General features: G+C 31.1%; 1 protein-coding gene across 1 annotated transcript; it reads left to right on the forward strand.

Moving 5' to 3' along the window:
- Positions 1-294: 294 nt before the first annotated feature.
- LOC114761741 (senescence-induced receptor-like serine/threonine-protein kinase) lies at positions 295-27,974 on the forward strand. Its single transcript, XM_028951172.1, has 6 exons — positions 295-302; positions 802-821; positions 1,244-1,379; positions 1,584-1,655; positions 27,673-27,744; positions 27,836-27,974. The coding sequence occupies exons 1-6, from the start codon at positions 295-297 to the stop codon at positions 27,972-27,974; spliced, it is 447 nt and encodes a 148-aa protein (XP_028807005.1).
- The last annotated feature ends 21 nt before the right edge of the window (positions 27,975-27,995 follow it).

Genomic DNA, 27,995 nt, shown 5'->3' on the forward strand with positions numbered 1-27,995 from the left:
ACGAGTTGGGATGTTTAGGGGCACTCAAAATCTTCCTACCAACATTTCAAAGTTCCAGTAAAATCCTGATTTAGGTCTTTGTAATTTTAAATGCATGTTTGTCATTTTTCTTATTTCAATTCTAATTACAACCTACATAACATTTCATATCGACAGAGGGGATAGGCATTGATTGAGGAGCAACCTAAGCAAGTTGGGACGAGAATAAGTTTTATTATATGGCAGGTGACGGAAGTGTTGTGGACTCGGGTCAGATATATAAGTTATCTTCTGACTACGCCCTTGACAGTAACGATGGGCAGGTTTGGCAGCAGCTGAACACTGAGAAGTTTTCGAGAAGGGAAAAGGAATTGCTATACCCTCAAACCTAAACAAGGCAAAAACAACAACTTTCTCGTTAGAGCTTACTACAAGTATGGAAATTATGATTACAATAATTCTGCTCCAGTCTTCCAGTTCCATCTTGGCGTCAATTTCTGGACAAGATCGGGTAATAACAGTGACCTTAGAAGAATGGAGGCCATTCATGTTTCTCGAATCAACAATGTTGATGTGTGTGTTATCAACATTGGCCGTGGAATACCCTTCATTTCGTTGCTCCAACTCTGGCGTCTCAAGGATTCTATATATCTGAACGATTCCGATTTCTCGCCGCTAGGCCTCATGACGCGCTCTTCTTTTGGAACATCTAAAGCAGATTATACTTTCATCACATAAACTATTTCAATCTATTCGTTACTAGTATTTATTCATTCAGACTGGATTAATTAAGCATGGTTTGTTCTTCAAATGATAATGCAGATACCCAGATGATATCTACGGTAGGTCATGGTTCCTCCGCAGAGAGATCGAAAACTCAGAGCAAATCACCACATCGGTTCCGATCGATGGCGATGTGTCAAACTATAAATTACCCAGAGAAGTGTTGAGCACTGTAATAGAAAAAAATAACGCCAGATTATTTAAGATTACGAAAAAGAACGTGGTTTTAGTTAAGTTAAACATAACAAATTGTTAGGAGCAGGGTTCATAATAGAAAAAAAATAACATTCTTTTTGGTTATTTTCATAATAAACTGAAAACAGAACTTTTATTATTTGCTTAAAGTTCTCCCAAAAGCTCCCCATGCTCCCAACAATTTTCTCATGTTTAATTAACCGAATTCGCATGGGAGCTTCTTTTACATGAATTATCATCAGTCTCTACACACTGATCCTTGATTCTGACTGATCATGTTCAACAGTGAATGCTATGCGAATTGTGAAACAAGCATATAAAATCACCAGAAATTGGCAAGGAGATCCCTGCATGCCACGCAGTTTTAGTTGGGACCGTCTCAATTGTAGTTACTTTGACAACATTCCCAGGATCACTTCATTGTGGGTAGTCTTTTGATGTTTTAAAATTTGTTAGGTTTGATAACCTAAGTATATTCCGCTGTTCATGCTGTTAATTTATTAATATCTCAATCAATATTGTTCGAGGAGCTGTAAAGTGGTTTACATATTTGTTGTGACGTCCAATATCTCTCTTCTTCCTTGCTTATTGTAGTGAAATTTCCATTCTTGACCACATATGACCAGGAACTTGAGCTCAAGCAAATTGACTGGACAGATAAATACTTCATTTTCCGATCTCATATCGTTGGAGTCCCTGTAAGTATTTAAGGAATGCCGACTTGAATTTTTTTTTGGGTCTACATTCATCGTCTGCGCAACGCATAATAACCCCCATGCAATAACCTCCTCTGATTAATATGTCTCATGTTGTAGGGATTTGTCCAACAATCAGTTGACGGGAGAAATGCCTGAAGTTTTAGGAAAACTACCCAATTTGAAACTACTGTACGTTGCAATGCTTTAGCATGCATATATATAGAGGAATAATACTTTCTAGTTCAACAAATATCTTGTGATTTTCTCGTGTGATGTTTTAGCAGTAATTTGTCAGGGAACAATCTAACTGGTCCAATTCCAAAGGCCCTAACGGAGAAGAACGGCAATCCTTTAATATTGAAGTTTAATTTGCTTATTGCAACACACTTAATTCATTCATCTGCAGTTGCATTGTCTGCGTAGCATGGCACTTCTGCTTTGATTGAGAATATTCAGAAGAACTTCTTCTATTCTCTCTTCTTTCACTGGTGTATTTTATTCCTCCAGTTCTAAATATAAGGCTCATTTCATAGTACAAATTACATTATAAAATAGGTCTTATATTTAGGATCGGAGGAGTAGTTTCAAACACATTACTAGTAATTTTCTTCATTTAGGATACCGATAACAGTTTTCTGTATTGCCAGATGCTAGCTAGTTGCATAGTGATATGCAGATGATGTTCTATCATACGACTCGCAGTTATTAACTGGCGCCTTTTCTTTCCTTTCCTTTCCCCTAGTTTGGATGGAAATCCGATCCAAGTCTCTGTCAGATGGGTGCTTGCAAAAGCAAAACCAAACCAAAGAAGCCCATTATACCAATTATTGCATCTGTAGCAGTCCTCTTAATAGTAATCTGCATTTATGTGAAGCTTTGCGAACATAAAAAGAAAACACAAAGTGATATGGAAGGTATCCCAGGTGAGCTTACACCCTCAGTCTTCTTTATATCCATTTTTCCTTTATGAATCTTTGGAAGCATTTATTGTTTTACAAATTTCGTGCTTTAATCTACTTTACTACTTGTCCCGTTCCTATTCATCATTTTTGGATTAATTCTCACCGGTCACCAGTCACCGCAATCATTTACTAGTATGAGAAAGTCCCTGCCCAGCTTCTCCCTCCATTTTTAAAAATAAGAACATTTTATGAGATCATTTTCTGAGCTGTCTACCGCATTTATTATTTTTGACGAAAACGCTCCCGTATTAAATATGCGCAAGTTAAGTTATTTGATTAATTAATGGAGGTTTTCTCACATTAATTACATTGAAGAATATTACTAGAAAATAGTGTCAAGTATTGACAAATTTATTGTTTTTAATTAACGTAACTACAGCTATTACAATTTAAAAGATCATTGTAATTAGTAGAAATGAGGAGTACTGGTTGTCAATAACTAAGTGGAGAACCGTTAATTAAGGAATGAAACATGAAAAGTTACAGAGTGCTAATTTAAGGATGATTAATTAGTGAGGTAGTACTTCAGATGCATTACCCGGAACGTAATTTTCCTTTGTACAAGTATGCAATAGAAATAGTCCTTTATTATACTTATATAAGATCATTTAGAAAATTTAATAAAACATTAATTATAATGTATTTCGGAAAAATGCCCTTTCTTTTTCACTCTCTTAGCTGATGATGACTTTCCCATCCTGTAACATCCCAACTTTTGGCATAGAAGTACCAGAAATAGCCTAAATTGAATAAGCTACTAGACCCTTTTTGAGTAGAAATCCCAAAGATGAGAACGGAAATCAAAGCAATTTTAAGGACTAAACTGCAAAATAAAAGTTTTCAGGGGCTCAAGATAATCAAGGCTAGAGGCTCCAATAAAGTCTTAAGGGTCTAGAAAGAGAAAAAAGAGTAGAAACATGCTAATGGTTAAATAGAAAACCTCAAAGAAAGGATTGTATGAAATTAAGTCCAAGCAGAGACTAAACTGTAAATTCAGAAAGTTATGACTAACAGAGGTAAAAATGGAAGAGTATACAGAGAATTTCAAGAAAATCTCAGAAAATGGGAAATAATATTCTAAGGCCCTTCTGTGAAGAGAAAAGATGAAAATACCCCTGAGGTAGCTTAAATGGATTTATGAGGTTATGGTTGGTAAAATATATACCGTTTGAGGTAATTATTTGAAATAGCAAGAGACATAAAAAATGTATAAAAAAATGAGGTTAAATGATTGAAAGGCTGTACTAATTTATAAAATTAGTCTCGCAATCAAAAGTCTAGTTGAATTGGCTTTAATAAATTAAAAAGCCGGTTTTGCCAATAAAAAGATATTTTAGTAAATAATTTTATGCAAGGCTTAAAGGGAGTGTTATGGCCTGAAAAAAATTTATAAATATTCTTTAGAATAAAAGGGAAATTATGGAGTAGACAGAAAAATTTTCTGAGCTCCGGAAAGCTGTCAAAAAAGCAGGAGAAACGTAGGCCAATTAAATTAAGAGGAAACTTAGGGAACAAGTTTTTTGATCCAATAGTTAGGATCTAATCTCCCTTCTCCTCCACCACTTTTGTGACACCTAGCACCTTCTAGAAGAATGAGGTAAGGATGATGTAAGAAGATGATGCAATGATGATATAAAAGTCAACTTAAAGTTCTAAGATTGCTCTCACTCTTTCTATTAGCCACCAAGGGCATTTTAGTCCATTCAAGCTAAAGTTTTGGTTATAAATATGCTACCTTGGAAGATCATTTTGGCAGCTATTTGTAGAGAGAAAACTCTACCAAAATTTAGAGAGAAAAATATAGGGGTGAAGGCCAAGAAGAAGGAACAAGATTCAAGCTTCAAGATCAAAGTATGTGATGGTTTTAGCATCTAACTTGATACTTATTTCGAATAAGTTACTCTTTGTATCTGATTCTAGAATTTGGCATGATTAAAGTACACTTGTAAAATTTAAATCCATGGGTAGAAACACTTCATTGGATATGTATACGATTTATGGTGATTTTTCAAAGTTAGGGTTTAAAATCTGGGAACAGTGTTTAACCATTAGAAGAGTGTCAAATCCGTACAATTTTGGTACTGTTCAGCATAGAATTGGTTCCTAAAACTATTTTTTGTTTTAAATAGAACTTAAGGAGCTTTCAGTGAGACTTAGAACCACTCAGTTTTGATTTTCTAGAATTAATTATGAATTTTCAAAGTTGAGCAAAAATTCTGGAATTGCTATGTGAAACAGTACCCGCGAAGCAAAATTTTCAAATTTGATCTTCTTGAATCTATGGCCATATAAAGTGGTCCTAATTGACAAGAAATAGATCTTAAGGATGGAAATGATGAGATTTATGTTAGAAAAGCTAAAAAGAAACCCTAAAACCAAGAAGAAAGGGGTTGAGGTTCAAGAGAGCTGGTCTTGAATATTATGTAGTCTCTTGGTCCTAATAGATTGTGTGATCATTATAAACTATATTTAGGACCTTGGAACATCCAAGGAGGAGTTGGTGATGTTAACCGAATGCCCACATGGTTGGAAAGTCAAGAGAGTCAAAGTAAAAGTAAGAGGAAAGCTTGAGGTTCAAGGTAGCGAACTTACCTATTATCATTGCTTGATGTTGTATACTTGTGTGTTGCTATACATGATGTTGAATGTTGTTGTGACATGTATTGGCTGCTATAAATGCTATTTATGATGAGTAGATTATGTCTTCATGGCCATGCATCAAGAAGGTAGCTTTAAGCATGCTAATATGTCACTAACCAACAAGAGGAACAAGCAAGTTGCATATAGTGCATTAGCATTCATCTAGCATGATTAATATGGTATGTTTGCTACTGAGATTCTCCTGAATCTCACCCTTCCTAACCAACTATTTAGGTCAATCAATGATGGGCAATAATGGCATGAGAAGCAAGGAGAAGAAAGTGGAGAATTGTTCATGTTAATGAATGATATTATTATTCAATGCATAATTCTCCTATTATGTAATTTATGTTGTGGATGCCAACGATGCGATGTTGTTTTAATTATAATTCTTATGGCATGTATAAAAGTATGAGCACAAACAGTAAAGAGTAAGCCCTGTTATATATGCCAAAAAATAAAAAGAATAAGTAAGTAAAGAGATGTTAAGGGACAAAACGTAGGTCCTGGAGCAGTGAGTTTGTAGCTCAATTTGACCTATCAAATAAATGAGTTAATTCACAAGATTTAAACTTATAGTACACATCCCAAGCTTTTAAAATGAGACGTGGATCACCTCAAATTGGATGTGTGCACAAGGAGATACAAATTCCAAAGTTAGGCATAGATTTGGAAGTTCCAGATTTATGAATAAACAGTAATATTTATTGATTAAATTGTATGAATTGGGTAAGGTAAGTCCAGTTTGATATTTTCCCTTAAAGAGCATCAAAATAGCTTTCCGTAGAATTTTAGAACACCCCAATACGATTTTTATGAAATTAGTTATGAATTTTTGAAATTAGGCCTGTAATGTGGAACTTAAACAAGTGAATAGAACTTGAGTAATTAATTGGAATCTTTAAATCCATGGGCTTGTGTCATGATCTGCTTCAACCATAACACTTACGAATGCATACTCTGAGAGGTTAAAGATAGGACGTTTCACAATCCTCACACAAGGAATTATACCAATCAAAGAGAAATTTTGGGAAGTTGTAAAAAATTCTAAATTTAATGCTTTTAGCTAATTTATTTATCTCACAGATGTAATTAATATAGCTTTATAGAAGAGACATAAGTGAGTAATTAAAAATGTCTGAACATTTTATTGTACATATGTTTATTTCTAAAGTAATCAAGTTCAATCATTAATACATGATGCTATTGGAATTTCTCTTCCATTTGTAGCGACATCATTTCAAAATGACGGGAATCTAAAATCGAAAAAACCGTGCTTTTAATCACATGCAACTTCTTAGTATTACCAATTCCTTTGAGACCGTTATTGGACAAGGGGGGTTTGGCAAAGTGTACCTGGGCACACCACAAGATGGTACAAAAGTTGCAGTCAAGTTACTCTCCAAATCATCACAACAAGGGTTTAAGGAATTTCAGTCAGAGGTTAGAAGAAAAAGTCATCAATTATAGACGTTGGGTTTGAATGTTTCCTTTATATAAATTGAACTTTTGATGAACTTTTGATGGTGACACGAAATGCAGGTTAGAACTTTTGATGGTTGTTCATCATAAGAATTGGTTTCTCTTGTTGGCTATTGTAACAATGGTGACACGAAAGCACTAGTTTATGAATACATGGATGAAGGAAATCTCCGACAGAAATTATCAGGTTTTGTTAATTACAATACATATCTTAATACTCATTCCTCTAGCTTAATTTCGAGTCTCGTTAAAAGCGGTTTTAGGATTTGTCTTGACATTATTGCTCTAAGAAACATCAAGGCAATGAATTGAAAAATAAAAAGGAAGAGGAAAGGATGGTAAATATACAAGTGATAAATCATTACTAAGTTTGTGGGGTACTTGACATTCTTACGTGCACAACCTAAATATTTTGCAGATAAGAATCCATATGCTTTGAAATGGAATGAGAGACTTCAGATAGCATTGGATGCAGCATGTGTGGTGTGTAAAATAATAGTCTTTTCCCTTCTTTGAAATTGTCAATCCATGTTCCTTTGCTTTTACTCAACAAAAATGCAGGATTGGACTATCTACATAATGGTTGTAAGCCAGCCAAAATTCATAGAGACTTGAAACCTTCCAACATCTTGTTAAGCAAAAACATGTAAGCTAAGATTGCTGACTTTGTATCATCCAGGGCTTTTGACGACACTGATATGCAGTATTCAACTTGTCCTGTTGGCACAATAGGTTATCTGGATCCCGAGAGCGTATTTCTTTTCTAATTTCTAAACTTTTACCAGTACTCCTTGATGCAAAAACTCTTTAATTGCCTTATGAGCAATTCATTAAGATAGAAATTTGTTCTAGCTTTACCCACACATGTGCAACTCAAGATAATCCGCAGCTGATGATGGAGCAGTGACTGTGCCTAAAATATGCTTAGCTAATTTTCTCAAAATTTATAGATTCCATGATGTTGAAAATCTAAACAAACTTACGAGATTTTTCCAGTATATAGATCAACTTTTAGCAAACTTTAGTAGAACAGATTGAAAATGGCATTCTCATCACTTGAACAGATATAGCAGTACTTTTTTTTTTCTGGCCAAATACATGAAAATGCAAATTTATTGATGGATACTCCATCTTGAAAAATTTACAGATTCCATAGCCGTGGAAACCTGAATAAGAAAAGCGATGTTTATAGTTTTGGGATAATTTTGCTTGAGCTTATGAGTGGTCGGCCAGCGGTAATAGGAGCAACTGGCAGCAAAAGTCACAAATCTGATTGGGTGTCTCCAAAGCTGGAGAGTGGGGACATCCAGTCCATTATGGATCCAAGATTAGAGGGAAAGTTCACTACTGCTTCAGCATGGAAATTTTCAGAGATAGCCATGTCTTGCATTCCACAAGCTGCAAATCAAAGGCCTGATATAGAACATGTAGTAGCTGATTTAAAGGAATGTCTGGCCTTGGAAATATCCCTTCAAAATGCAGAAAGTAACAGTGGAACTTCTGTTTCTGCTTTGAGTACCACTTATTTTTCACTTGAATCAAACTCAGGTCCATGTGCTACGTAGGATTATTTGCAGATCCAAGCTGTCTCTCCCACCCAATCATCCAATCCAACCAGTGAGATTTGTTTTGTTTAGTCAAGTTATCATGTCTCTTTGCTGTATTTCTAGTAAGCCTGTTTGTCGCCCAAGGTTAGGTTGGCTCATGAGATGAAGAAATTTGTGACTGACTTTGCACCAAGTTGTTACCACTGTATGCTGAAGTTTTATTTTTGTTCCTTTTTTTAATTCGGTGAAAAAGTGATGTCTTCAAGTGGAAACAAGGTCTCATAGAATAATCATATTCTGCAAAATGCTCTGATGTCAGTTTGTTCGTTTTTCATTTCTTCTTCCGCCATTATGGAGGTGAATTGAACTATATATCTACATAGTGGTAGCAATCCGCTTCTAGATGACGGAGACATGAAAACATGTGACATTTTACCAAATGAACAGATACAAGCCAAGATCGTTGATTTTAGGTGACGATAATAAGCTTCATTGAGTGGTGTTGTCTAATTCAACACGTTTTTAATTTGGAAGAAATGATGTGTAGTTCAATTTTGAGACAAAATGACATATTTGCTTTCATCAGTTTTTCAAAATGACAATCTAACTTTATATAAATCTGTTCTGATAATGCAATTTTCAGGAAAAAGGAAACTCATATCTTGAAGTTTATGTTTATTTATCATAAACACATGGTTCATATTATGATTATGGTAGTTCATGATTCAGATTGATAAATTCCACAAGAAATATTGATGTAATTGATTGAGTAATAAAAATATTTCAACCAGAAAATGATGGTTCATTAAGGTCATACACACACACACACTGGCCAATCTCAAACCTCATTTTCAGGCTGGCCACATCAGATGAGAAGACAATATTGAAGATATATATAAAATTGTGATGCCTGCACAAAATATTAATTAAATGAACACCTAGACAGACTAAAATTTCAAGTATATATTTATCCCATAAGTTTTGCCAATGTTAGAACTTATAACCGAGGTAGGTTGTTAAACTATATTGAAATCTTTGAATTATGCCACAAATGTCAACATCTAAATTCAAAAATCTCGGCACAAGCAAGCCATGCATACCTGAAAAAACCCACTATAAATAAGCTGGCTTCCTTATGTATATTCATATATTCTTATCATCTTCTTTGAAAGAGAAGGGACGAAAAAAATTAACTAACAATTTATCTGCTTATTATTGTTATCTATAAGCAATGGGAAGCAATTCTTGGTAGTGTTCTTTGGTGAGTTTTTTCATGTTTGCTATGGTGTTAGCTCCAACTTTGCCCTGTGAAGCTCAAATTCCAGAGGCCTCAGGTAATAAACCAATCTTGCTCACCTCCTTAATTAATTAGTGTAATATATATATATATATATATATAGAAATAATATTCTCTATTAATGATCATCCATATAATTCAATCGATCATCTTGCTTGTGAATCTTTTATAACTCGGGGTGTATAACTGATCCTTATTTTGTTAAAGCTCATTTTGATAGACTAATAAATCTTTTCAGGGCCAAAGTACGTACTTCGCTTTAAACAAGATCGTAATTGATCTTCTCTTACTTGTTTGAGATATGTATAAAAATGAAAGTAAATAATTATGACTCATCTTCATAATTTATATTCCATCCCGTTTTTAATTTGTGCTCCTGAACTAGGCTAAAGATTTATATTTATATTGTTAAACGGATTAAACTTGAAAGGGAAAGTGATTCATAAATGGCTTTGTGTGCGTCCGTTAAGCCAATAAGCCCTCAAATTATAGAGAGGCTAGCTCAGAATATCCAGGTGAGCCAATAAAAATGTTAACTACATACACTAAATTAAAAAATAAATCTATTACTAGGATCAAGAAAAGTAATTTAGCTATTAATTAAATTATGTATATGGCTGAATTATTATTGAGGTAATTAAGATTGTGAATTGGTGGTGCAGGAACTAATCCAGGTGGGCCCATCATTGGTTCTGCATGTGTGTGTTTGTGCCCCTCCTCGAGCTCCAGGCGAATGCTGCCCTTGCGTTTGCCCTTCCCCTTCTCCTGCTCAGGCCCCCACTTATTAATTTTCACCATATATATCTGTATATGTTATAGTAGTATCATTTTTTATCTAATGTTATATATATAATTAAATGTGTTCAATCTACAAGAATATGGATGTCCATTAAATCATAAAAGAACATGTATGATGTCAAGGTTCATAAAGTAGATATGTGCATATAAATGCTGGCAGGATTTCATATGTTTGTTTATGATTAATGTGGTTATGCTTACTTCTTATGGATTTAAAGTGACGTGGCTCTATATATAATGATATATAAATAATCAGCTGCTTTGTTTCAGTCAGCTGTACTACATAAAAGGGGGCCGTGGGAGTCTGACTCTCACTGCAATATATTGTTTGTTTGTTGTAATTTTGATTTGCAACTCAAGTCTCCTATAATGTACTACCTGCGATCCTTAATACTACCTCCGGCAATATAAGAGATAGTTGACTAATTTGAGTAGATTGAGAAAATTAGTTAAGTTAGCTATTTGTAATAAATATGTGTTGTATTTCCTAAAATATTTTTGCTAATATAGTATATTAGCTAGAACTACAGTTATTACAAAGACTATTTTAAAAATATAGATAATATGAGAGACAAAATGGACTAGGATCTTATATTTAAAAGTTAAACAATCTTTTATATTAACGATTGGAGGTCTTACTATATATGTGTGTTATACTGATGAACACAGCATATTCTGGTCTAAAGTTTGTAAGAAAATTAAGCACTTGAAAGTAGCATCAGCATTTAAGAAGTTATAGATATATGAAACGGGAATGAAAAAATCTTGTAAATTGTAATTTTTATTTGATTTTAGGAACCACGTTCATGGTTGCTCCATTGCATTTCTGTTTAACTATGGCGAAACGATTACCATTTTTTCATTACTAGACGCATAATTTGATGATGGGAAAAAAGTTCAAACTTCTGATAACCAAGTCCATCTCACAGATAGGAAGATACGTATAAATACTAAATTATTTGTTGGAAACTCATAACCATATACTTAAGAATATAAAGTGTTTGCTTGTGATGCTGATGAATCACGCATATTAAAACTCAATAAACCCAAATTTCTTGCCATTAATTTGGAATGGTCTGAATTATTCGATATTCAATTTTTAAAAGTAAAAATGATTAAATAAGAATATTAATAAATTATCAACTGTAATACAAATATTGGTTAATATTTTAATAAAAATATCAACATATTTATATCAAATTGCTTATATTCTTGTGATTAATTTTTCCAATAAATTAACGACATGTATATATTTTTAACACCTCATCAACAAGGAACGTCACAACTGTGATGAAGAACACAAATGTCAAGGCATTATTAACTCTATCAAAGAAAAGCAAAAAGAAGTATTTAATCAAATTCAAAAATAATATTCTTTGAATTCCACGGTTCACACACGTCCATTTCTTGTGTCACTTATAATCTCACCGGAGGCCCGACTTATTCAAATCAAAGTATAATAATAATAATAATAATAATATTATTATTATTATTCTATAAATAATAGGCAAAATTATAATAAGATCTCATATAAGAGAATTAAATACAAAAAAGTTACTTAAAATCATTAAATTATTGTGAAATTTTAAGAAACCTCATTACAAAAGATTTCATTTGTTTAATTATGAAATTGCCCTTATCTTTTTTTTTTAAAGTATACATTAACAATTAACAACTAAAAGTACAATCATTAAAATTTTAAGGTGTAATAATTAACATTTATTACGGTAGATATTAACAACTCATATATTATATTTTTGTGATATTATGAGAAAATGTGTTGTTAATACTTGCTATGATAGTTGTTATTCGTTACACTTTAAGTTGTTAACGAATGCTTTTATAGTTATCAATACATACTTAAAAAAATATAAGAGCAATTTAGTAATTAAACAAATAAAATCTTTTATACTGAGATCTCTTTAAACTTCAAAATAATTTGATCATTTTTTAAAAAAATTTGGTATTTAATTCCCTTCAATGAGATTTTATTACATTAATAAGGCTCCCCAAGTCTTGGTTTATGTAAGTGAACAAGCGGGACCCACGGCACGTCATATTCGTAGTTTTCGTTTTTGTTTTTGTTTTTATTAAGGACTATAAATAAATAAGCCTAAGCCCAACGCATAATCAAATTCCACATGGGGCCCACAGTGGTCCCAAACGAGTAAACCTCGTATAATGCACGTTCGATATTTCATAAAAATATCTTCACGTCACTTTTAATTAAGAAGAATCTCATAACAAGAAATTTAAAATGATTAAATTCTAGATAAGAAATTCCTAAAAAATGTATTGTTAGTTTCAAGTTACGAGTTGTTAAAATTTATTAGAGTGTGCCATTTGATTAGTGATTTAATAATTTCAAGCTTCTTCTTGTTGGATTCTCTCTTTTAATTACTCAAATAAATAATTAAATCTTTAATATAAGTTAGTTAAATCAGTAAAATTATTTAAAAATTATTCATGTTTTTAATTCACTTCTGAAAATCATAAATTTAAAATTTGTATTTTCTCTTGAATACATAGGGGAAAACAATTTTTTAAATTAAAATAAAGTATTGAATGCTCTATAAATTCCTGCAAAAAGATGACTAGTAGTGCAAAAGAGCGGAGGGTTTATACTATATGGTCCCATTTCATACGAAGTATTAAAAATAAAAGATTGAGATTGAGATTGAAAGTGTAAAACTGTATTAAAAAGGTGTTTAGTATGAGTAATTATATGATACTTGGGATTAGACAAACCCATATATATGAGATTGGGGAATACTATGAGGGGAGGTGGTATTTTTCAATCCTATCTATATAGGATTGTCTAATTCCATGTGATGGCATCATTTTATCATATGTTTTCAACTCTAATCCCAATTATTATATCTCATTTTTAATACTTCGTACTAAATATAACCTATATGTGTGTAACACAGCATTGTCTCTAAAGTTTATAAGAAAATTAAGCATTTGAAAGTAGCATCAGCACTTAAGAAATTATAGATATATGAAGCAGGAAAGAAAAAATCTTGTAAATTGGTTTTTTTTTTTTTTTTGGGGTTTTGGGAACCACATTCATGTCCATTCCATTACGCTGCTGTTTAATTATGACGAAACGATTACCATTTTTTTTTTTAACTTCTAGACACATTAGTTTAATGATGGGAGAAAAAAATTCAAACTTCTGATAACCAAGTCCATCTCACAGATAGGGAGATACGTATAAATATTAACTCCGATCTTTAATATAAGAGTTTGTTTAATTTTTATTTTAGTCCTAAATATAAAACCTTAGTCTACTTTGTCTCTTATATTTATTCATTTTTTTCAAGGTATTTACTGTAATAATAGTAATTCTAGCCAATACACTTAATTAGTAAGGTCATTTCAGAAAAGACAATACCTATTTATTATAAATAACTAACTTAACTAGTTTTTTTAGTCTACTCAAATTAATTAATTAGTTCTTATATTAACTATTTAAGGTAGTACTAAATATAGTGTTTGCTTGTGACGCTGATGAATCACACACACACACACACAAACCCAATTCACATATGGGCTGAATTATTCGATATTCAATTTTTAAAAGTAAAAATGATTAAATAAGAATATTAATAAATTATCAACTGTAATACAAATATTGGTTAATATTTTAATAAAAATATCAACATATTTATATCAAATTGCTATATTCTTTGTGATTAAGTTCTCCAATAAATTAACGACATGTATATATTTTTAACACCTCATCACCAAGGAACGTCACAACTGTGATGAAGAACACAAATGTCAAGGCGTTATTAACTCTATCAAAGAAAAGTATTTAATCAAATTCCCTAGGAAAAACATCTGGCAAAAAGAAATATTTAATCAAATTCAAAAATAACATTCTTTAAATTCCACAGTCCACACACGTCCATTTCTTGTGTCATTTATTATCTCACTGGAGGCCCGACTTATTCAAATCAAAGTCTAATAATAATAATAATAATAATAATTCTATAAATAATGTGAAAAATTGTAATAAGGTCTCATATAAGAGAATTAAAAACAAAAAAGTTTCTTAAAATCATTAAATTATTTTGAAATGCAAAAACGTTATTACAAGAGATTGCATTTGTTTAATTATCAAATTGTTCCTTTTTTCAAAGTATGCATTAGCAACTAAAAGTGTAGTCATTAATAATTTAAAATATAATGATTAAAAACTATTACGGCAAATATTGACAACTCATGTATTATATTTTTGTGATACTATGAGAAAATGTGTTGTTAATATTTGCCGTGATAATTGTTAATCATTACACCTTAAGTTGTTAACGACTATTTTTTTAGTTGTCAATGCATACTTAAAAAAATATAAAAATAATTTGATAATTAAACGAATAAAATCTCTTTTATTGAGATCTCTTTAAACTTCAAAATAATTTGATAATTTTAAGAAATTTTATTGTGTTTAATTCTTTTGGGTGTGATTTGATTACAATTTTTCCACAACAATACTCCTCAAGTCTTGGTCAATGTAAGGGAACAAGTAGGACCAACGGCACGTCATATTCGTATAGAGTTGGGAATCAGGGTCGGCCCTTTAGGACTGGCGGGCTTAAAAGGGTCGGCCCTCCAGGGCTGAAATTTTAAAAATACCTCAATTTACTAGGCCCGGCCCTTAAGCTACAGGGTCAGGGCTGGCCCGCGGGTTTTTAGCCCGTTTAAGAAAAAATACTATTTTTTATATTTATCATTTTTTTTATAAAAATATAAAAATAAACCAATAAAATTTTTAGTAAAAGACATAAATATGAATAAAATTAAGTCACAAATATAAAATATCATTATATATAAATATTCATCAACATCTAAGAACATCTAAAACATTCATTAACAAGATAACAACATCTAAAAGTTTTATCTATAATGCAATTATGCAATAAATAAATAGTTAAACACTATCATTAATCTTTTGAAACTTCATCATCACTATAATTAATTACTTTTTTTCATAAGTATGCTTTTCTTTCGTAACAAAAATATCAAGTTTTTCTTCTTTATAAGAATTTTATTTTTAAATTTTGCAATCTAACTATTATTTTACTTTAATGTGAGAAACATTGTTACTGAAACTCATGAATTTCTAATTCAAATTATAGAATCACAAGTTATATAAGTATAAAAATATTCTATTATCAAATATATATATATAGTTTAAAAATATCAACGCATATAATATAAATCAAATCATTATTAAAGTCCAAATTAACCCATTTTTTAAAAATTTAATTGGATAAATTATTGTCTAAAACTAAATTTAATTTTAAAATGATAATAATAACTAAATATTTGAAATATTATTAACAATGTAAAAAATTAATAACATTAATATTATATAAAAAAATTTTAAAAATAAAAAAATTATAAAAAAGGCTTAAAAGAGCCGGCCCTTTTAAGCCCTCGGCCCTCCAGGGCTTATTTCTCATTTTAAGAGAAAAATATTAAGTCTGGCCCTTATAATTTCATGGCCTAAACGGGCCGGGCCGACGGGTTCGGCCCGTTTTCCCAGCTCTATATTTGTAGTTTTTGTTATTTTATTAAGAACTACTAATAAATAGGCCTAAGGCCAATACATAATCAAATTCCACATGGGCCCACAGTGGTCCCAAACAAGTAACCCTCTTATAATGCGCGCTCGATATTTCATAAAAAAAAAATCTTCTCGTCACTTTTAATTAAGAAGAATCTCATAAAAAGAAATTTAAACTGATTAAATTCTAGATAAGAAATTCCTATAAAAATTTACTGTTAGTTTCAAGTTAAGAGTTGTTAAAATTTATTAAAGTGTGTCACTTGATTAGTGATTTAATAATTTCAAGCTTCTCCTTGTTGGGTTCTCCCTTTTAATTACTCAAATAAATAATTAAATCTTTAATATACGTTAGTTAAATCAGTAAAAATATTTAAAAATTATTTATGTTTTTAATTCACTTCTGAAAATCATAAATTTAAAATTGTATTTTCTCTTGAATATATAGGGGAAAACAATTTTTTAAATTAAAATACAATATCGAATGCTCTGTAAATTCCTGCAAAAAGATGACTAGTAGTACAAAAGACTGGAGGGTTTATACTACATGTGTGTGTTACATTGATGAACACAGCATTGTCTCTAAAGTTTATAAGAAAATTAAGCATTTGAAATTAGCATAAGCATTTAAGAAATTAAAGATATATGAAGCAGGAATGAAAAAATCTTGTAAATTGTATTTTTTTTTTTTTGGGTTTTAGGAACCACAATCATGGCTATTCCATTACGTTGCTGTTTAATTATGACGAAACGATTACCATTTTTTTCATTTCTAGACACATTAGTTTAATGAAGGGAGAAAAAAGTTCAAACTTCTGATGACCAAGTCCATCTCACAGATAGGAAGACGCGTATAAATACTAACTTTGGTCCTTAATACAAGAACTTGTTTGACTTTTATTTTGATCATAAATATAAGACTTCAGTCTGCCTTATCTATCATATTCATCTATTTTTTTAACAGTAGTTACTGTAATAATGGTAATTCCAGCCAATAAACTTGATTGGTAAGGTTATTTTAGGAAAGACAATATCTATTTATTACAAATAACTAACTTAATTAGTTTTTTTTAATCTACTCAAATTTGTTAACTAGTTTTTAGATTAAGTATCAGCATAAGTACTAAATTATTTGGGAGACAAACGGAAACTACTCATGCCGATATACTTAAATATAAAGTGTTTGCTTGCGATGCTGATGAATATGAGAACTCAATAAACCCAATTCACATATGATCTGAATTATTCGATATTCAATTTTTAAAAGTGAAAATGATTAAACAAGAATATTAATAAAATATCAAATGTAATACATATATTGATTAATATGTTAATAAAAATATCAATACATATATATTTATGCCAAGTTGCCTATATTCTTGTGATTAAGTTTTCCAATAAATTAACATGTATATTGTTGGATTCGGGCTTTCCTCCTATGTAGAGAAATGCTCAATATTTGAAGTCCATTTGAATCTCAGTTATTAAAATAGAGAGGGGCAGATCAGGATTGAGAGAGAGGTCTTATTAAAAGAAAAAGATCAGCCATTTGAAAGAAAAGAAGAGAGAAAGCCATTTTCACAACTTCACAAGACAGTTTCGGTAAATTAGCATTCACAGATTTTTTAACTATTGATCAAGTTGAAACTTGGTCAATACATTTGCAACATCCAATGCGTCATTTTTAACGTTTCAATCGTCAATTCATTTCTTTGGTTTGAGTGTTTTTCAGTTTCTTAATTCTCTTATTGTAAGCTTGTAGCTTTGGTTGTTTGGCTGATTGTTTGCACTTGTTTGTTTATCTGATTGAGACTCTCTTGTACATTGTGTTGGTCATAGCAGAGCTGTGATTTTCTTTGGTCGGGACAACCCATAGTTTCCACACTTGTATTGAGGGGTTTTCGGTTTTAATAATTTTAGTGACTCTTATACTATTTAATCTTTGTCATAATTGTTTTGTTTGCTCGGAGATTCTTGTAACTAGTGAGAAAATATTTTCATTGCGTGTAACTTATATGTCTGAGTTGTGTGTTTTTCTTACCATATATATTTTTTACACCTCATCAACGAGGAACATCCCAACTGTGATGAAGAACACAAATATCAAGACATTATTAACTCTATCAAAGAAAAGTATTTGATCAAATTCTCAAAAATAACATTCTTCAAGCACCACAATCCACACACGTCCACTTCTTGTGTCACTTATAGGTTCACCGGAGCCCCGACTTATTCAAATCAAAGTCTTCTAATAACAAAAACAACAACAATAATAGTAAGAGTAAAATACATCGGTTTCCTCTCTATTTAATCTAAACTACAACGATCTTTTTTTTTTTTTTTAATTTTGAAAACCTATATATACTTCTATTAAATTCAAAATATATGTCACATAAACCTCCCTTCTAGTTTTGAGATTCAACTTTCATCTACTCAACCATTAGTTAACCATTAAATCATAGGGTCGGTCAGTTATTTTGACCAAAATGCCCTTCTTCAACGCAAATATTACTTAATAATTACTATTTAATTACATGTGATATATCTTTATTTGCAATTAAAAATAATTTTAATACATGCTTTAATATTTTTTGTATGCTATTAAATTGATTATCATATTATAAATTTAATTAATTTTATAGATACAAATTTTTATTTTACAATAAGTTTAAATGTTAGTCTCGTTTATTTATCAAAACTTATTTATGATATAATTTTTTAAAAATATTATATGTATTTCTAATTAAATTATTTTTTGTATATGTATTTCTAATCAAATTATAAAGTTATGTCTTAATTTAATAAATTTAATAAAAATATTAAATAGACAAAATATTGATATTAAAAGACAAACTAGAGATTTAGTATAATGATGTGTAAAGTAATAAACAAGATTTATTTTAATATTATTTTTAATTGCTTAAATTTTTTAAAATTTTTTTATTGATTTGGATTAAAAATTTTGTTATCAAAATAAAGAGAAAATCAGTATAATTAAGATGTAACAAAACGGTTTTACTCTAATTCTAATACTAATACTACTACCACTAATAATAATAATAATAATAAAGTCTTGCTTTGTATGAGACAATAAGTCAACAAGCGGGACCCACGGCACATCATATTCTTACTTTTTGTCTTTTTATTAAGGACTATTGATAACGCGGCCTAAGCCCAGTGGATGACAAATTTCATTTGAGGCCCACAGCGGCCCCAGAGTATATATCAAATTTTTTATTTTTATATAATATTTTAACTTTTTATTGTTAGGCTTAAATAATTGTTTTTTGTAACAATTATGATTGTTTTGAAAATTAAACTTAATATGTTAGTATTTAAGAAATTTTATCAATATTTAAGATCTCAGTTCCATCATTTTTTTGTTGTTAATACTTTTAGAATTAAAGGACTAAAGGTCTACTTTTTAAAGTTAAGGTGCCAAATTGAAATATTACATAAAATTAAAGAACTAAATGTATATTTTAACCAAAGTGTATTATTAGTTGCAAGTCAAGTGTTGTCAAAACCTATTAAAGTGTGAGACCAAATTTGATTTGTGATTTAATAATTTTAAGCTTCTTTTCATGGGATTTCCCCTTTTAACTACTCAAATAAATAATTAAATCTTTAATATAAGTTATTTAAATCAGTAAAACTATTTAAAAATTATTTATGTTCTCATTTCACTGCTGAATATCATAAATTCAAAAATTATATTATCTCTTGAATATATAGGGAAAAACAATTTTTTAAATTAAAATAAAGTACTGAATGCTCTATAACTTCCTGCAAAAAGATGACAGTGCAAAAACCTGGAGGATTTGGAGGTCAACCATATTGTTAGTGGAGAAGCCAATCTACTGACTCCCTGCAAATTTATCTCATTAAGTGAGAATAATCAATATACCAAATTTATAAAAGTACTCTATATTATGTAAATACCAAATCTGCATTATTTAATTTACCTACATTTTCACTTTTTGGTGTATCACGAATCACGATATCCACCTCTCATATCAGGCGCTAACCGGTATTTATCCATGGAACTTGGGCTACTTTCACTTTTTAAGTCTTGAGCTCGAATCGCACGTCTTGTGAGAGTTACTTAGAAGATAGCTTTTTCAAAATGGTTTTTCCATTTACTAGTTCAAACTCTAGACTTACTTGCATTATATGGATGGTAATATGGACATTGCGTGCTGAACAGGGCATTCATAATGGGGGACCAGAGAAATTAGAATATCCATATGGCTCAACTGGTCATCCAATCGTATTAGTTGGATGACTGGATCCATGGGTTTGTGTGGATCTGAGTTATATATGTTGAAAAGTCTTTGGTCCGACTCGCCTTTAATTTGTAGTTTCTAATTAATTAATTTCTTCGACCACTCGTTGGCTTGAGAGAACTTCTCATCACTATTTTTATGAAAGAAACTTGAAGGGTAAGCCTAAGCGTGTTAGCTACGCACTGTGGAAAAAGTTAATATAAGATGAACAGTGAGGCCAATCAACTTGCTTTTGCAGAAGACTCGAATTATTCCTCGTCTTCTTGTCCCTTTCATCTTCGACCGGGTCCAAAGTCCGAGTCAACCGTTTGCACAATCATCCTTGATACGTTCGAGTTCATTGCTCCTAATATTTATACTCAACATTTCAGCTAAGTAGTTCAAAAGCTACCCAGTTAGTTCATTATTTCTCTTTTCCTCATTACTGATCATATAAACTTGAAAACATGAGGAAGAGCAGACCACTGTGGGTTCTGGCTTTCGATGTATTTGTAGTTCCATTATTCATCATTGTTGGCCACTCAGTTCAGGTTGCTACAGGCGACGTTGGAAATTCAGGTAACTACGCGCTTGACCTGCTATTAAATTTTTGTTTTAACCCAGAGGAAGCTTTATGCGTTCCAAATACATATGTACTTGACTTGAGGGTGATTGTTGTTTACAACTATATTTCTTCATTGTTCCTAAAAGAGCACTTTTCTTCGTCTAATTTTAGATAATTTTTTAGTTTTTACCTTAATTTTATAAAGTATTTTATAGCCATATAATTTTAACACTATTAGTCTCAAATATCTGGCATAGTAGAAATGGTGCGGATTAGTGTCTTATTTTTAATCATTTAATTAGCATCTTATCTATTTTCTTAATTTCACGAATAAGATTCAAGAATAATAAGATTTTTTTTTTTAATGAAACGAGAGGAGTATGTTTGGGAGTCAACTGGTCACGAAAAAAGGATCATTTGTCCTGTGAATAGGCTCCATAAGGTCCAGTAAAATAAGTGATGTGGCATAATCTGAATTATGTCTTATGTTCCACTTAGCTTAACAGTATGGATATGCACTCATTTCTTCTGCATCTGTGAGCCCACCGCCAAGGTATGGATCCAAAGGTGGGCATTTAATTCATTATAGGACTTACTCTTCTTGACAATAAGATAAGATGCCATACTGCCACTTGGACTCGATTCGAGATCTTTGAACTTGAAAGTTATAACTTAGTAGGTTTCTATACCAAATTAAATTTAACATGTTAGTATTTATGAATGTTTTGTTAACCTTTAGTTTAAAATTTTAGTGTTGATACTCTGTTTGTAAAAGTCACGATCTTAGGATTAGTGGAGTAAAAAAAAATATTTTATAAAATTAAGGGATGAAAATAAAATATTATATAAAAATAACGATGCATTTTTATTCTTTATTATTTAATTAGTTCTACCATGTTAGTTTAGTTCAGTTTATCCTTATTTTATATTAGCCTCAAAACACTTTAAGCCTTTGAGTTGCAGTTTTTTTTTTGTAATTTATTACTCCCTCCGTTCTTTTTTATAAGCAATCTTAGACTCAATCACATAGATTAAAAAGTTAGTTAAAATTGGTTAAAGATAATAAATATGTAAAAATTAAAAGTTTTTTTTCTCTAAAATACCCTTCTCAATTTATTGGGGAGAGAGAATATGAGAAATAGAATAAGAAAATTATTGTACTACCTCTGGTCCTAATTATGAGATCTTGTTTATAGTTTACAAAGGAGATCTTATAATTAGAACCAAAGATAGTAATAAAAAGAATTATGAACGAGAGAGAATATGTAAAGGAGAGAAATGATGAAATGGAAAATGAGATAATAAATATAATGAGTATTAAAATAAGTCGTTAATGAGAGTAAAATAGGAAATTTGCTACAAATATTTAAGACAATTTATAAATATTGCTTATATTTAGGAAGAAGAGAGAGATGGTAATTGTTGCTTATAAAAAGGGATGAAGGGAATATATGACAACTTGTGATGCATCATAAATATATAAAATGAATTAAAATGGTAACTCGTTACTTTGCAAGGCCTAGGCTATTATGAAAAAAAACTTATAAATTTTATGTTATATGTAAATAATCTTATTGATTTTTAAAAAAATTATAATAAACCTCTTTAAAATTTTACATTTATGCAAATAATTTAAAGTTTCAGGAGTTTATTGTATATAACTCAAAATTTTAGAGGGTTATATACATACAAAAGTAAATTTTAAGGGGTATAAAATTAAATAGTTTCGCATTACATGCATAGACTTTAAAATTTAAGGAGGTTTATTATTAAATTTTTAAGGTTAAGAAAATAATTTATAAATGATTAAGTTTCAGAAAGTTTTATATAGTTTAGTCTGAAAAAAGTATTTATTGGTCAATAATATAAAGGGCCTTAGTTAAGCCTTTAATTTATTCCAATGAAAGAGTTTTGCGGAAGAAATTCAAACTTTTATTCCACAAGCGATTTATAAATCAACTTTTGAGATTTATAAGTTAAAACTAAATGGGTGTTATATGTAGGCATGTATTCCTTAAGCGCACGCCCAGAATAAAAACAAGTAGTTCAGATTCACAAGTCTTCATTTTACATAATTATAGGAAAGATAATAGTATATATTTTGATTTTCGTAGAAGGAGAATTTCTTAATAATTTTTGTTATTTACACGTCAAACAAATGCTAAAAAGAAAAAGATAGGACAAGATGTTATAAGAAATAAGATAGGACCAGATAGGGAAACGCAAGGAACCAAAAAGTATCGGACACCTATCGGTTGATGTAATAGTTTAAGGGTCAGTGAGTTAGATTGGGGTTAACTTAGAATCAAACTGGTATATTAAAATAATATAATTTAATTAAAAATTACAAAAAAATATAACAATTGTTTGATTGTAACAATATTAAAGTACAATAATATTAAAAATTTTAATCTTTACGATTCTTCAAGAACTAAAATTAATAATTATTGATACCAAAATCATAATTAAAATTCATTTAAATCTAGAGTGACTGAAATATTAGGAGCTAGATGAGAAAAAACAGAACTAATAGGAATATAATTATCCAGACAAGTTTATTACCAATTCACCCCCACTACCCGGTTTGACAGGTTTAATAGTCAAATCAGATTGGAACATTGGCCGACTCACTGATTTTCTGGTTGAACCAGCCATTTCAGTCGCATTTTTTTCTTCCTTGGGAAAACATCTATTGATTTTATAAATTTGGTGGGTATATTGATTTTTTACATAACATTAAAATTATTATAATATGATTTTTATATTAAGGTAGGTTGTGATACTTTTTACTAATATTTTAAAATTCTAATTTATTTCAAATTGAATTCAAAATTAGTGTTTCGCCTTCATTGTTTACTTTATGATATTCTTCCACAGATAATTTTGCGATCTCATTTATCATGTATTTAATGGTGTTAATATTTTTGAATTTTTTAATTTTAAAAAATAGGAGCACCCAAAAATATCATTATTATTATAAGGGTAAAGGTGCATCTAGCACCCCAAATTATTTTTGGAGGTGCAATCAGCACCGTGAAGTATAAGAGTGCAATTTTCCCCCTCTACTATTTAGATTGGTGCAATTTCACACTATAACAAACAGATGTGTTAACTGCTGTTTTCCCATTTCCATGTAAACATTAAAAATGCCACCTGTACTTTAAAAAAAACTTCCGCCGAAGCTTCTTCCCCCAATTCTTAGGTTTTGTGTTCAAAGACTGTGAGACTAGGAGAGCTCGGCAACAAAAACGGTGATGTGCAGCTGATAATCTAAAATTCAATCGTGAAATCCACTTTTTTCAGTGTGCATTTTCTTTATTTTTTTCTGGAATTAGAAATCTTTCTTTATGATGTACGCCATTTCTACATTAATTCAAAGCTTCACCCTCTCACTTCATCTCTCCCTCACTACTGCAATCATTTTCCCAAATTAAGCCCACCAACAAATCTACCACCCCTCCAACTCCAAACTCCACAAATTAATCAAAGATTCCATCTTTTTCTCACGCACACACCATCATCTTTATCAATCCGTTTTCCTCTGTTACCACGTCTCGTCTTCTTCACTCACACATGGGTTTCAACTTCACAATCCCTAGATCTTCGATTTATTCAGAATGAGGTGCCTTTTGTTTTTTTTTCTTTGTTAAAAAATCAGGTGGCATCATTAAATACTTACATGGCCTTTTTAATGCATGCATGGAAATGGGAAAACGAAAGTTAATATATCTATTAGTCTAAGGGTGAACTTGCATCAATTTAAATAGTTGAGGGAAAAATTGCACCCTTAAATACTTTAGGGTGCTGGTTGTACCTTTAAAAATAATTTGGGGTGCTAAGTGCACCTTTACCCTTATAATAATAATGATATTTTTTGGTGCACCTTAACTACTCCTGCTTTGAAAATTCAAAAAATATATTAGAAACTTCTCCATTTAAATAACTTTATGAAGACGACCCACATTGTTGACTATTTACTATATTTACTTCGATATTTTCCATTTTAGTTTCATCATTTAACACTCTTGTTTTGAAAATTTGAAGAATGTATTAGGAACCTCAACATTTGAATAAATTCATGGAGGAGACCCACGGTACCAAGTGTCAACTATTTACTACATTTACTTTATTATTTACTCTTTTTATCTTATTTATAAGTCACTTTCAATATGTTTTACATAGGCTAAGAGAAACCTTAAACTTCATTAACTCTTATTTAAAATTTAACAACTTTACAACTTTATTACTATTTAATATATATTATACCTTGTGTAAACAAAGTCAACACAATAATAAATAAAGGATAAAATTATACATCCATATAAAAAATTTTCTCTCAGTATCCTATAAATAGGATTAAAAAATATCTTCTCTTTCTACCTTATAAATAGGATAAGAGAAGTACTACTCTTATTTTGATAATTCGAAAAGTATATTACGATTTCCCACACTTCAATAAATTCATGGAAAAGACATCTGTCACTTACTATTTGCTACATTTATTTGGTTATTGACTATTCTTTGGTTTTGCTAATTATCACTCTAGTTTTGCTTTTTTACTAATCTTGTTTCGAAAATTTAAATAATAATATAAACTTTGCCGACGGCCAACAAGGTTGCCAATGCTGAAACTCTGGAGGATCAGGACGTTTAGGGGCATTAATAAAAATTGGGGGACAGTGATGTCTTCTTGCCGACATTTCAAAGTTTCAGTGTTACTAAAATTCAAAACCCTGATTTAGGGTTTTGTAATTTTAAATGTATATATTTATCATTTTTGTTATTCCAATCCTAATTACTGCCCATATAACCTTTCCTACTGACAGGGGGGATAAGCATTGATTGCGGATCAACCCAAGCAAGTCGGGACGAGAATAAGTTTTATTATATGGCAGATGACGGGAATGTTGTGGACTCGGGTCAAATATATAATTTATCTTCTGAATACGCCCTTGACAGTAACGATGAGCAGGTTTGGCAGCAGATGAACACTCTGAGAAGTTTTCCAGAAGGGAAAAGGAATTGCTATACCCTCAAACCCAAACAAGGCAAAAACAACAGCTTTCTCGTTAGAGCTTACTACAAGTATGGAAATTATGATTACAAAAATTCTGCTCCATTCTTCCAGTTCCATCTTGGTGTCAATTTCTGGACAGGATCGGGTAATACCAGTAACGTTAGAAGAATGGAGGCCATTCATGTGTCTCGAACCAACAATGTTGATGTGTGTCTTATCAACACTGGCCGTGGAATACCCTTCATTTCGTTGCTCGAACTCTGGCCTCTCAAGGATTCTATATATCTGAACGATTCCGATTTCTCGCCGCTAGGCCTCGTGACACGCTCTTCTTTGGGAACATCTAAAGCAGATTATGTTTTCATCACGTAAACTATTTCAATCTATTTGTTAGTAGTACTGACTTTCATTCAACCTGGATTAATTAAGCATGGTTTGTTCTTCAAATAATAATGCAGATACCCAGATGATATCTACGGTAGGTCATGGTTCCTCCGTAGAGAGATCGAAAACTCAGAGCCAATCACCACATCAGTTCCGATCGATGGCGACGTGTCAAACTATAAATTACCCAGAGAATTGTTGAGCACTGCAATTCGTTCACGGAACGTTTCGTCCTCTTTAGTTATCGAGTTGGATTACAGTACAAATTACGAGCACCATGTTTACCTTCATTTTTATGACTTCGAGGAGCATCCTCAAGATCAGCAAAGAAAGATGGAAATTACTTTCACGGATACGATCCGAGAGAACATAACTCTTCAATACCAGGTGCTCAAAACCATGGTGAGGAGAATATCTAAAGGGGAATATCTTAGTAACATTTCAATCACATCCACCCCAGATTCTGGTTTGCCCCCCATGATCAATGCTCTTGAAATCTATAGAGTACTGCCCCAATCGGATTCACCAACTCAGGAAGGGGATGGCAAGTATTACATATTTTGTTATCTTATCATTCTCATTTTACAATTACTTCTAAGAATGAGAGCCCATGTTAGGCTTCTCTGGTCTATCATATTTGTTTTAAATTCATTATCTAGATCTAGCGCCAGATTATTTAAGATTAAGAAAAAGAAAGTGGTTTTAGTTAAGTTAAACATAACAAAATTGTTAGGCGCAGGGTTCGTAATAGAAAAAAAATAACATTCTTTTTGCTTATTTTTATAATAAATTGAAAACAGAACTTTTATGATTTGCGTAAAGTTCTCCCACCAACTCCCCATACTCCAAACAATTTTCTCATGTTTAATTAACCAAATTCGCATGCGAGCTTCTTTTACATGAATTATTATCAGTCTCTACACATTGATCTTTGATTCTAACTGATCATCTTTGACAGTGAATGCTATGCGGATTGTGAAACACGCATATAAAATCACCAGAAATTGGCAAGGAGATCCCTGCATGCCACGCAGTTATAGTTGGGACGGTCTGAATTGTAGTTACTTTGACAACATTCCCAGGATCACTTCATTGTGAGTAGTCTTTTGATCTTTTAAAATTTTGTTAGGTTTGATAAGCCAAGTATATTCCGCTGTTCATGCTGTTAATTTATTGATGTGTCAATCAATATTGCTCAAGGAGCTGTAAGGAGTTTACATATTTGTTGTGACGTCCACTATCTCCCTTCGTCCTTGCTCATTATAGTGAAATTTCCATTCTTGACCACATATGAGCAGGAACTTGAGCTCAAGCAAAATGACTGGACGGATAAATTCTTCATTTTCTGACCTCATATCATTGGAGTCCCTGTAAGTATTTAAGTAATACCGACCTAAATTTTTTTGAGTCTACGTTCATTGTCTGAGCAAAGCATAATAACTCCCATGCAATAACTTCATCTGATTAATATGTCTCATGTTGTAGCGATTTGTCCAACAATCAATTGACGGGAGAAATACCTGAAGTTTTAGGAAAACTACCCAATTTGAAACTACTGTAAGTTGCAATGCTTTAGCATATACATAGAGGAATAATACTAGAAAGTCCAACAAATATATTGTGATTTTCTCATGTGATGTTTTAGCAGTAATTTGTCAGGGAACAATCTAAGTGGTCCAATTCCAAAGGCCCTAACGGAGAAGAACGGCAATCCTTTAATATTGAGGTTTGATTTGCTTATTGCAACACACTTAATTCATTCATCTGCAGTTGCATTGTCTGCATAGAATGGCACTCCTTCTGCTTTG

This window comes from Neltuma alba, unplaced genomic scaffold (genome assembly GCF_004799145.2).
Source record: "Neltuma alba isolate B1F8T4 unplaced genomic scaffold, ASM479914v2 tig00001706_pilon, whole genome shotgun sequence".
In the NCBI taxonomy this organism is placed as follows: domain Eukaryota; kingdom Viridiplantae; phylum Streptophyta; class Magnoliopsida; order Fabales; family Fabaceae; genus Neltuma; species Neltuma alba.

What these genes read in the sequence shown, in the direction of transcription:
- LOC114761741 (XM_028951172.1), top strand. An exon ending in ATACCCAGATGATATCTACG is followed by an intron (nt 822 to 1,243) that starts GTAGGTCATGGT and finishes CATGTTCAACAG; the next exon opens with TGAATGCTATGCGAATTGTG. An exon ending in CTACCCAATTTGAAACTACT is followed by an intron (nt 27,745 to 27,835) that starts GTAAGTTGCAAT and finishes ATGTTTTAGCAG; the next exon opens with TAATTTGTCAGGGAACAATC.